The sequence below is a fragment of the Penaeus monodon genome, chromosome 6, assembly GCF_015228065.2.
Source record: "Penaeus monodon isolate SGIC_2016 chromosome 6, NSTDA_Pmon_1, whole genome shotgun sequence".
NCBI classification, from domain to species: Eukaryota; Metazoa; Arthropoda; class Malacostraca; order Decapoda; family Penaeidae; genus Penaeus; species Penaeus monodon.
The window spans coordinates 21,130,844-21,143,343 of record NC_051391.1 but is presented as its reverse complement, the minus strand read 5'-3'; the positions used below and the strand labels follow the sequence as shown (position 1 = coordinate 21,143,343).

The 12,500-nt window shown below is 40.4% G+C and overlaps 1 protein-coding gene across 1 annotated transcript in view; it reads left to right on the top strand.

Moving 5' to 3' along the window:
- LOC119574337 (protein ABHD14A-like) overlaps positions 1-12,500 on the top strand; it is a 52,741-nt gene that overhangs the window by 35,232 nt on the left and 5,009 nt on the right. Inside the window, 2 exon segments of the mRNA XM_037921533.1 lie at positions 10,297-10,431; positions 10,645-10,816. Of these exon segments, the coding sequence (XP_037777461.1) occupies positions 10,297-10,431; positions 10,645-10,816 (307 nt within the window).

The following is a 12,500-nucleotide window of genomic DNA, read 5'->3' as shown; positions in this document are numbered from 1 at the left end:
AGAGTGTTCACCGGGCGAAAGAACAGCCTGCAGTTGAGAGGGTGAAGAGGGCAACAGAGAGAGTAGATCTCCTCAGTGTAGGGCAGGCTGAGGCCGGGCAGGTGAGGAGTCTCTTTAGGAGGAGAGTCGTGGTAGAAGGCACGCCGTGCCCTGGATAACGCGACGTCGAGAACATGACCAGGGTAGCCCAGTTTGGAGAAACGAGCGACGCTGGAAGTCGACCTCTCCATCCAGGTACTGGGGATCACGGATGCAGAGATCGCAGAGGAACAGCGAGGTGGCAACACCTCTTTAACATGGAGAGGGTGGTATGAGAAAAAGTGTATGTACATACCACTATGCATAGGCTTCCGGGTATATGGAGAAAGAGATGTGGTCAACAGAGTGATGGACAGGATGTCCAAGAAAGGGAGCTTGTTGTCAGCCTCCAATTCCACCTTGAAAAGGATAGAGAGAGAGAGAGAGAGTTCAGCTGCATCATGAAATCCGAGAACAGGGCAGGGTCATGAGGCCAGAGAGCAAAGACGTCGTCGACATACCTCAGCCAGACCGACGGACGAAGGGAGTGGAGGGAGAAGCTCAGACTTGAAGAATTCCATGAACAGATTTGCTAGGCTGGAGAGAGGGGAGAGCCCATGGCAACACCGAACGTCTGAGAGTAGAAGCGACCCTCAAAGGAAAAGGAATCAGACTCCACACAGACGAATCAGTTGGAGGAAGACACCGGTAGGCAGAGGGAGACGAGGATCCTCTGCGGGGAGCCTCCTCTGAAAGAAAGCGAGAACGTCATCAGCAGGGCCTTGGTTGAACAGGGAGTCAACATCCAAGGTCACGAGAGATGAAATCCTGAGAGTGGCGGATGTGAGCAGGAGAGAAGGTGCCAAGAAGGACAGTGAGAGACCTCGCCAGCCAGGCCGCAAAAGGCTGCTCACAGATCCCCGGAGGAGTGATGGAGCGCAGAGGCACAGCCCGGGTTATGGGTTTTAGGAAGCCCATAGAAATGAGGGAGTCAAGGGTTTCTTGAACCTCCGGAAAAACAGGCTGCTATCTCTTTCAGGCGACGGTGGAAGGTAGCAGCAATGCGTTCACGGGGGTCACTGGTCAGGGGAGCATAGGTAGAGGCGTCATCCAACAGGTCCTGGGCCTTCTGCAGGTAAGAGGCACGGTCGAGGACCACCACCGAGTTGCCCTTGTCAGAAGGCAGAATGGTGACGTCCTCCCTGCGCAGGCTTTGAAGGGCCTCACGGTAACGCCTGGGGAAAGGAAGGGTTAGGATGGAGGAGAGATTCGAGGGCCGGGATGAAAGCACCAAGGAGGAGAGAGACATCAGGCAAGGTGTTCCTATGAGAACAGATGAAACTGTCACAGGATGAAATAATATCGATGGAGGTAAGAGGGTGAGGCGGAAAGTAAAGGAAAGACGAAGCCAAGGAGTTGTAGCTGGTGAGGGGCCAAGACAGGAAGATAGGTTGGTGACAGCGTCGATGAGGGAGACGTGGGCGTCAGGCTGAAGGGTTTCTGGGAGAGAGAGCGGCCATGGTTGGTGGAGAAGGACCGGAAGAATCATGAGCAACGTCGGATATGAGCTGGAAGATATGTCTGGGGAGCCGCTCCTTCAGGAAGTCCGAACGTACTCGTGAACGCGCAGAAGGCATGCTTGACGTCCCTCCTGCCTGCGCAAATGCGTTCCAGGAGAGAACGTACATAGTCTGGAAAGGGGAATCCTTCCTCAGAAAGTCAGAATTATCATTTTTATTATCATCATCATCATTATTATTAACATATATAATAATAATATGATTAATCATAATCGTCAACAATACTGATGTGGTGATGCAGTTAATGAGACTGGTATTAGCAATGATAGGGAGATTATTGTAAAATTAGCACCTACAATTGAAAACATCACCACTAACAACAGTAATGATAATAAATGTGAACACACTAAATACCGAAAGCAGTGAAAGCGTAAGAAGAAATGTTTATCGTGCACGTAAGGGTTATATCTGAGTAACACACCTGCCGCAGCTTTCTTATTTTTTTTTTAATTACTTTCCCTCAGTTAGAAAACAGGTTGGCAAACCTTTTGGACTGAAAGCGCAATTGACTTCATTTATGCTAATGCTTCATTATCCCATTTATAAATACCATCACCACGAAAGTATCCATACTTTATCCAAACAATAATGACAGCATATCAACAAAGGCACATGTTCTCTTAACGACGGCATAAATTGTTCTGGAGGAATGTTTACAAGCCCAGTTGGCAGCCCTGGGCCTCTGACAGCCAGGTGTTGTTGTGGACACATCACCTTGCGGCTTCGGGCGAGCGACTCGAGTTCTAGATTTTCAACTTAATTTATGTCTCTAAATTGAAGGTGAATACTTTTTTTAGTCTCTGAATTGAAGGTGAATATATTATTTTGATTAGGCCTTTTTTCTTGTAAGATAACTTTCACTGTTTATGCATTTCTTCGTGCTGATAGTGGTGTTTTTCACTGATGCACCTAATAGATGGTTGGCAGGCGGAATTGAACTTAAGTTTTGGTGAAAAAGAATGAGTATGATATTTCCTTTACCAGGATATTTTCCTCCTTTGTTTTTTGGGAATGAGTCACAAGGCAGACCGTTTCCTCCATTACCCACAAGGTGGACAGTACGTGAAATCAATAGATAAATGAGTTTATTTTTTAATAGAAAAAATCATGAGTAGTAACCATCATTAACAATTCTGCAGAAAGTAAAGGGAAGCCCACAGTTGCATATCAGCGCCTGGAAACCCATGCTTACACGAGTGAATTCAGTAATTCTTTGGCTGACATGTTTCATGTTCCACGAAATGCAAAAATTACATATATTGTGGATGACATAGGTGTTGACCCCCTGGCAACCTACTGTTAATAAAAAAGAACCAGCCCAAGCTCTGTTATCTCCCTGAGTATATACGTAAGCAGATTGTTGGCCTTTACCGGGATGCTGTACACGGTGGCCGCAGCCTCTACTGAGGTTCAAAGCATGGAGAAATCATCGTTGCTCCATTCTACATTTATATATTCATTCAGATTGATGGATTGCTCTTCATCTATAACATGCAGTTACAGAAAATGATAGCCACAATATACCTGGCAAAAAGTTCCATTGCATCAATCTATGGTATTGTCATGGTAGCCATCAGCTGATGCCCTGCCACTCTTCATCAAACCTTAATTTAACCCCTGAGCTATTACATGGGAAAATTTGATTTTGTTGTATTTGTCTCATATACATTATGCCACATTTATTGGCATACTCCATGCCCTCACCAGCTGGAAGGCCAATATTGTCACTGGTTGGTTTCATTGGAGTTGAAATACTATAAAAGTACACTAGGCATTGCAAGTAATCCATTCCTTGCAGAATTATAAAGACCTATTTACCCTATACTTAGATTATATGAATATTGTTTGTGTGTGTGTGTATATATATATATATATATATATATATATATATATATATATATATATATATATATATATAATATATACATTATATTATATATACATTATATTATATATATATTATATTATATATTATATTATATTATATATTTATATTATATTATATATTATTATATATATTATATATATTATATATATATATATATATATATATATATTCATATATATATTTGTTGATATCATTAATGTCAATAACATAATTGTTATAATGTCAATAATAATGATAACAGAATTGATATTGATAGCATTACAAAACAAAACTGCAGTAGACATTACGTGTTCCCAATCTCAATGAGTTGATATCAAATAACATATGAGATGGTGGTGTAAAGGCAAACAAACCTCTTCTGCATTTCTGCATTTTTTGATGCACTTGGCTCAGGAAAAAAGAAAGTGACATTTGAGTTACTAGTTAAAATGCATCCGGACATAGTACTGACTTTTTATTATAATAATGAATATCACTTATTTACAGTGGAACTGATATGTCATAGGTGAAAAGTGTCGTGGCCTTAATAAATCTATCTATTATTTCTATTGTATCTGTGGTGTATTACTCATGTCTACAGATTATTTCTTCTTGCTGCAACTGCAACTTTTTGTCTTCTGTAAGAATATCATCAGTTTGTCTCAGCTTAATGTGTCCGTACCATAAAGATTAAACATACAAAATAGATATGGATTACTGTCTAAATTTTTAATAAATTGTGAAGTAGAAAATGAAATAAATACCAACATGAGCTTGTGTGAGCATCAGATAAATCTTGCTTATAGTTTTATGAGATTGAGCATGAACCAGCATTTGCTTGTGTTTCAGTGCTGCAAGGCCAATGTGAGACTTCAGTTTTGCTTCTGCAGGATGTGATCAAGGGTTATCATTTCATCATCATTTGTTCTTTTAAGTAGGAAATGGAAAAACGTAAACTTTGTTTAAGTTATGCATATTTTTACCAGCCAGTTAAAGAGTTTTTTTTTTTTTTTTTGTAAATATATATAGAAGATTTCTAACTTTGCAAACACTCCTAGGAAATCTACTGAAATATGTCAGTTTCATTTGGTTAATTGTTAGTAATGTTTGTAATAAGAGAATCTCTCTTCTTGCCAGTTATTGTTCATTTAATTATAGATTTAGAAATAATTATTAAAGATACATGCTAAATCACATACTGCACTGGTGGCAGTATTTTAAACCAATTTTCACAAAGGCCAGGAAAATGCAAATATGCAGGAAATGTCCTGAATACTTAAATAAACATATTTTTTAAAATGAGACTTAGGTCTTGAGACCATGAAAGAAATGTTAAATTTGTTTATATGATAATAATGAAAATTAATCATTACATAAACACAGCCTTAATACACTGTTAGCTATTAGACTACAGTACATAGTCTCACATTATCTCCAAGTATGATTTGCAGAGACTTCAGTTAACCATTAATCAGTAACAATGAGGGCCCGTTATTTTCCAGGCCTTAAGCAGACTTATTTTGTGAATTTACAATCATGTGAAGCTTATGCTTATCAAAACTCAAAACTACTACCTACCCTTTATATTTCCTCCGTAACAAACTTTTTCTACAGGAATTACACAGTGATTAGTGACAGAATGTTTTAATTCAGATATACTGGAATTGAAAATTTACTTCACAAGTAGCCCTAATAAACCCACATTTCTGGGCTGTACAAACAATTATGACAATAAAAATAATGATGGAGCTCTGTAAACCTAAATTTTTTCAATTTATTAAATGGCCTTATGGTGCAATGTTTCATTTATTTCAGATGGCTCCAGTTTTAAACTTGAGCAAAGTGCCAATGACACATTTCCGTGTCCAGGCTGTAGTGGGCGGGTTTGCTGCTATTTTCTTGTAATATCATCCATAAGAACACTGGCCACAGCAGAAACTGGGGGCAGTGTTTCCCACATGCTTCTGATGCATTTCAATGTTAGTTATTGGTTCATATATTGGCCGCTAACAGCAATAATAGAGTAATGGCAGTGTCACTCTTTTGCACTAGTTCCAGCTAATGTCATTGAACACACCCCTCTTCAGCCTTGCCACCTTCCAAATCCAGCTCCTATCCCTCCTCCGCCTCCTCCTCTCCTCCTCCTCCTTCCTCCTCCTCCTCCTCCTCCTCCTCCTCTCCCCCTCCCCTCTCCTCCTCCTCCTCCCCTTACTCCTCCTCCTCCCCCATCCTCCTCCTCCTCCCCCTCCTCCTCCTCCTCCCCTCCCCTCCTCTTACTCCTCCTCCTCTTCCTCCTCCTCCTCCCTCCTCCTCCTCCTCTCCCCTCCTCCCCCTCTCCCTCCCCCTCCCCCCTCCTCCTCCTCCTCCTCCCCCTCCCCCCTCCTCCTCCTCCTCCTCCTCCTCCTCCTCCTCCTCTCCCTCTTCCTTCTCCTGCTTCTTCTACTTCTTCTTTTCTTTCATCGTCATTGTCCTCCTTTTTCTTCTCTTCCTTCATCATCATCTTCCTCCTCCTTCTTCTTCTTCTTTTTGTTCTTCTTCTTCATCTTCTTTTACTTCTACTTCCTCCTCCTCCTTCTCCTGCTCCTACTACCTCCCTCTCTCTCTCTCTCTCTCTCTCTCTCTCACTCTCTCAGTCCACTCTCGCTCTCGCTCTCTCTCTCATCTCTCTCTCTCTCTCTCTTCTCCTCACTTTCTCTGTGTATTCTCTCATCTCTCATCTCTCTTCTCTGTAATCTCTCTCTCTCTCTGCTTCCTTCTCTCTCTCTCCTCTGTATCTCTCTCTCTCTCTCTCCCTCTCGATTCTCTCTCTCTCTCTCTCTTCCTCTCTCTCTCTCGCTATTCTCTCTCATCTCTCTCTCTTCTCCTCTCTCTCTCTCCTCGGTCTCCTCTCTCCTCATCACTCGCTCTCTCCTCTGTATCTCTCTCTCTCCTCTCTCTCTCTCTCTCTCTCTCCCTCTCTCTCTCTCTCCCTCCTCTCCTCTCTGATCTCTCTCTCTCTTCTCTCTCTGTATCTCTCTCTGTATCTCTCTCTCTCTCTGTATCTCTCTCTCTCTCCTCTCTCTCTCTCGGCTCTCTCTCTCATCCTCTCTCTCTCATCTCTCTCTGTCTCTCTCTGTCTCTCTCTCTCTCTCTTGTCTGTCTGTCACTCTCTCCTCTCCTCCTCTCTCTTACTCTCACTCTCTCTCACTCTTTCTTCTCTCTCTCTCACTCTCATTCTCTCTGATCTTCTATTCTCTCTCTCTCTCTTTCGCTCTGTCTCGCTCTCTCTCTCTCTCAATCTCTCTCTGCTCTCTCTCTCTGTCTCTCTTCTCTCTGTATCTTTTCTCTCTCTCTGTACTTTCTCTCTCCTCTCTCTCTCTCTCATCACTCACGCACCTCACTCACTCACATCACTCACTGCTTCCTCACTCTCCTCTGTGTATCTCTCCTCTCTCTCTCATCTGTATCTTTCTCTCTCCACTCTCTCTCTCCTCTCTCTGTCTCGTCTCTCTCTCAATCTCTAGTCTTTCTTTCTCTCCTCTTTTCTCTCTCTCCGCTTTCTCTCTCTCTCTTTCTCGTCTCTTTCTCCTCTTCTCCTCTCTCTCTCTCTCTCTCTCTCTCTCTCTGCTCTCTCTCCCTCTCACTCTCTCTCTCTCTCTCTCCTCCTCTCCTCTCTCTCTCTCTCTCTCATCCTCAATCAGTCTCTCTCTCTCCATCTCTCTCGTCTCCTCTCTCTCTTTCTCACTTTCTCGGTGTTCTCTCTCTCTCTCTGTATCTCTTCTCTCTCTCTCAAATCCCTCTCTCTCGCTCTCTCTCTCTCTCCTCTCCTCGTCTCTTCTCTCCTCCCTCTCTCTTTCTCTCTCCCCCCCCCCCATCTCTCTCTCTCTCTCTCTCTCTCTCTCTCTCAATCTCTCGTCTCTCTCTCTCATCTCTCTCCTCGTCTCTCTCTCATCTCCTCTCTCAGTATCTCTCTCTCTCTCTCTCTGTATCTCTCTCTGTATCTCTCTCCCTCTTCTCTCCTCTCTCTCTCTCTCTGCTCTCTCTCTGTCCTCTCGGCTCTCTCTCTCCTCTCTCTCTCTCTCTCTCTCTCTCTCTCTGTCCTGTCTGTCTGTCTGTCTGTCTGTCCTGTTCCTGTCTTTGTCTGTCTGTCTCTCTCCCTCTCTCTCTCTCTCTCAGTCTCTCCTCTCTCCTCTCTCTCTCTCTTCCTCTCTCTTCTCTCTCTCTCACTCATCTCCTCATTCATCCCTAACTCCTCTCTCTCTCTGTATCTTTCTCTCTCTCTTCATCTCTCTCTCTCTCCTCTCTCCTCTCGTCCTCTCTCTCTCACTCACTTGGGACATCACTCACCTCACTCACATCACTCACTCTTCTCACTCTCTCTTTGTATCTCGCTCATCCTTCTCTCCTCTGTATCTTTTCTCTCTCACTCTCTCTCTCTGTATCTTCTCTCTCTCTCTCTCTTTCTCTCTGTAGCTCTCTCTCTCTGTCTGCTCATCCTCTCGTCTCTCTCATCCTCTCTCTCTCTCTCTCTCTCTCTCTCTCTCTACCTCTCCCTCCCTCCCTCCCTCCCTCCCCCCCCTCCCTCCCTCTCTCTCTCTCTCTCTCTCGTCTCACCTCTCTCTCTCTCTCATCTCTTCTCTCCTCTTCTCTCTCTCTCTCGTCTATCTCTCTCTGTATCTCTCTCTCTCTCTCTGTATCTCTCTGTCTTCTCTCTCTCTCGCTCATCTCCTCTCTCTCCTCTTCTGCTCTCTCTCTCTCTCTCTCTGTCTTCTCTCTCTGTCTCTCTGTCTGCCTCTCCTCTCTCTCTCCTCTCTCTCTCTCTATTCTCTCCTCTCTTCGCTCTCTCTCTCTCCCTTTCCTTTCTCTTTCTATCTCTTACTCCTCTCCCTCTCAATCTCTCTTTCCCTCCCTCTCTCTTTTCCCCTCCCTCCCTCCCTCCCTCCCTCTCTTCCTCTCTCCATCTCTCCCTCTCTTCCTTTCCCCCTCTCTCCCTCTCTCCCTCTCTCCTCTCATCGCCTTCTCTCCATCTCTCCCCTCTCTCCTCTCTCTCTCCTCTCTCTCTCCTCTCATCCTCTCTCTCTCTCTCTCTCTCTCTCTCACTCCCCATCTTTATTTTCTCTCCAGTGCCCACATCCCCCTTTTCTCATTCTTCTCCCATCACCCACTACCATCTTCTCTACCCACTCCTTTCCCCAGCAATCATTTCTTATTCACCCACTCCAGTGCTCATCCTCCCTCGTGATGCAGTGTCCACTGACTGAGTCCCCCCTACCCCTCCTGCCCATGAGATTTAAGTACTTGGCAACTAAGGGCAAGTGAGCATTGTCATGATGATGCCTCCTTAGTGGGCTAGATCTTAAGTTGTTTGGACCTCTGCCCCTTCTCAATCAACCCTCTTCTATGCTTGTGCAACAGGCCCGGTGCTAATAATAAAGGTATAAATAACTGTAATGTAATGTAATTAATTGTTTTTTTCTTTCAATAGGTAGGTAAAGTAGGTGGAAACAAAAAATACTGTTTGTTATATTTATACTTTGCTTTAAAAGGTAGTGTTTTGCAAATGATTATAAAAGTGTCACTATTTCCTGGAATGCACAGGATTTCTTTTCTTAACTCATTATATAATAAGTAACATTTATTACCGTTTCCTGCTGTAATAGAAGCTTGTCCGGTTATTCTTTTAGTATTAAATTTTTATTAGCTCATGTTTCCCACTTAGTTGACACCATTTTGACATAAGACTTATCACATCTACCTAAAGACTTACTGTTACTTGCACTTTAACTTCAGTATGCACAGCTTGTTTCGATTTGGAATATATGTGCTTATCTGTGTTATCAGTTTGAATGCATAAAGCTCACTTTATCTGCTGATAATTTATAGTTGTATGTGACATTGTGTATGTTTATGTTGTAGATTTCAGGTTAAATTCCTTCATTAATTTCTTAATCTGTAACATGAAAAAAATTGGTGCCATGTAAAAATTGATGGTTAGTTTATTAGTGTAACTAATCTGAACTGATTCCATAGTGAACACCTTCACAAAATAGGGGATTTGACTGAAGTGAAAATACAGAATGAAAAATTATATTTAACAATAAAATTGCTTTACCCATTGTCAGTGGGAGAATTTGAGGTGTGCCTTGCCTCTTCTCCACTGAGTATGTGTGGCTGACTGGACTTGTCTGGTGAGCCTATTTCGGGCTCAGCTGAGCACCATATAACAATATGAGTGTTGACCATTATGACCTCAGATCATTCAGTAATTTTGATGATCATGTGTAAATGAAGGAATATGGTGTAATTGTGGAAGAACATTAAATTTTTTTTTGTTATATTTATGAAAAAAAAAAAATTACAATTACACACAAGACATTGCTTACCAGTACTTGTCCTCAATAATGAAGAATGTTCTTGTATGCATCATAGTAACATGACATGAATGATCCATCTTCTGTTGCCATGACTAAGTCAGCCAAGATGGGAATAGCCTGTCATCCAGAGCCATGACCAAGTCAGAACTTTATGTTTTCTGGAGGCACAGGGTTAATGTAATGAGAAGAAAGTTCAGATTTTCTTGCAAAATAAATCATCAATCATTTACTAGCTCCAAGTATTGCCTTTTCATTTGTTTTAACCTCTTATAGCCAGGCACATATATAGATGTAATGAAGACCAACAGACCCAACTCATCATGATAGGTACCGGCTATAGGCATCACAACTTGCTAAAGGCTAGACTCTAGATGGTTGCCAGAAGTCGTTGGGATGAGCGACACAATTTCTGGCACTGTCATTGTAGGTTTACCATGATTATAAATTATTAATTGTTTTACTTTTTTATTTGTATCAGCGGGATACTATGAGCAGAACAATGGCAGATGCAAATTACTGGAAAAATGTAAACTTGGAGGCAGAAGACCTTCCGGCTGATATCAACCACACAGCAGCCAAAGTTCAGGTCAACTCAAAGACAGTCAATATAATGGTAATTTCATTCATACCTGTTTTCATTGAAAACTTTTCATTTGCAACATTACTATTGTTCTTGTTATACTTGTAACTTTATAATGGTATGTGACTGGTTAATTTTTATCATGTTATTTATTAATTGATTTGGGATATTACAAATTATATAGGTTTTATCATCTCATCTTCTCTGACTTGTGTGCTAAGGCTCATGTACCCCAATTCCCTTCAGGGCACGAACACCTTTTACCGAGAGGCACACCCTCCAGATGGTGTTTCCAGTAGTGGAGAAGTGGTCGTCCTCCTCCATGGTGCTGCCTTTAAATCTGAGACCTGGCTGAACCTAAACACCATCAACCTCCTTGCTGCAATGGGTCATCGAGTGGTGGCCATTGACCTGCCAGGTGAGCGGATTTATTTTTCCCCTTGTTTTTTCTTTGAAATATTGAACATAACTTGAAATATCAGACTTTTGCTGAAGGAAATGTAATAGTTGTGGTAATTTTTGGATTTCATTGTAATTGTGGAATTACTTCAGTTTTATTTCATTTGATTTGATTGAGTTGTTATTCCATTTACTTTAAAAACAACAGTTTATTTGCATTTTATTTTACTGATTACTTTACTACACATGTAATGAAGATTGATGCATGTTGCTCTAAGAGTTTGCATGAGTCACTCATCCAGCCTCACCACAGATTTCTGAGGTTATTATTTGGTAGAAATATTTTTTTGCCAGACCCTACAGGCTCTTTGCTATTGCATATTCATTATGTATATACATGTATATATATACATATGTATGTATGTATTATGTATATGCAAATATATATATATACATTATATATATACATTATATATATATACATTATATAATATACATTATATATATGCATTATATAATATATAATATATATATATTATATATATATATTATATATAATATCTATAATAATATAAATATCTATATAATATATATATATATCTATATATACATATATTATATATATAGACATTATCTATCTATCTATATAATATATATATATCTTATATATTATCTCTATATATATATATCTCTCTAATATATATTATCTAGTAACAAATATAGATATATAAGTATATATGTATGTATATGCATGTATGTATGCATATAGGAAAGAGAATTTTATTTGCTTGTGAATATTTGTCAGTAAATTCACTAATTAATTAATTTCCTTATTTGTGTATATTTTTGTTGTATAGCATGCAGAATTAGTATCTGCTTATTTAGTTACACTGTAAAGTATACCCTTGGCTTGGCCATAAATCATGAAAGAACTTGGTCATTAATGTTTATCCTCAAGAAATGTGCATAATCTTCAGTAATTATTTGTGATAATCAGATATGATTTTTGGTAATCATACGGTGTAATTGCAAGTATAACTTTATAATTTTGTAATGACTAATCATATGAGCAACATTTTGAATAATTTGTATAGTGGCAAAAATGTAACCCATTGAAGCAGGAACATGCACTCTTCACCATAGATTGGTTTTATTTAGTATTTTTTAATGATGTATAGTCCCTGCTTACTAGGCTGCCAGGTGTCAGTTAGTGGGGCTACATAACCTCACCTTTTCCCCCTATTCCTTGAATCTTTGGAAAAATAGTTTTCTTTTATTACTTTTATCATAACATTAATAATAATGATAAACTGGGATGAAATTCAAGGAACGGAGTAAATAGGTAAGGTCAGGCACCCCATGTATACTTACACGCTCTCTGTCAGCAGGTTAAAGTGGGACAAGTAAAAGAATACCTATATATTGTCAGTGTTTGCTTTAATAGTGAGTTTACTGAAAGTTTGAAAATCTTTATTCTTTAGCTATCATTGTACAGTAAAATGTTTGTTTCCTTTTTGCTAATGCTCTAATACATGAAGACAAACCAAATGGTAATGAGACTTGTTCGTAAGAAAATAGTTGGCGTGGATAATTGATAAGCCTGTGATATCTTATTGCAACTGACAAACAGTGGCCTCAAATCAGCATAAGAACTGTAACTTTATTACTTTTATTAGTGATGTGTTCCATATGTTGCTGTCTAA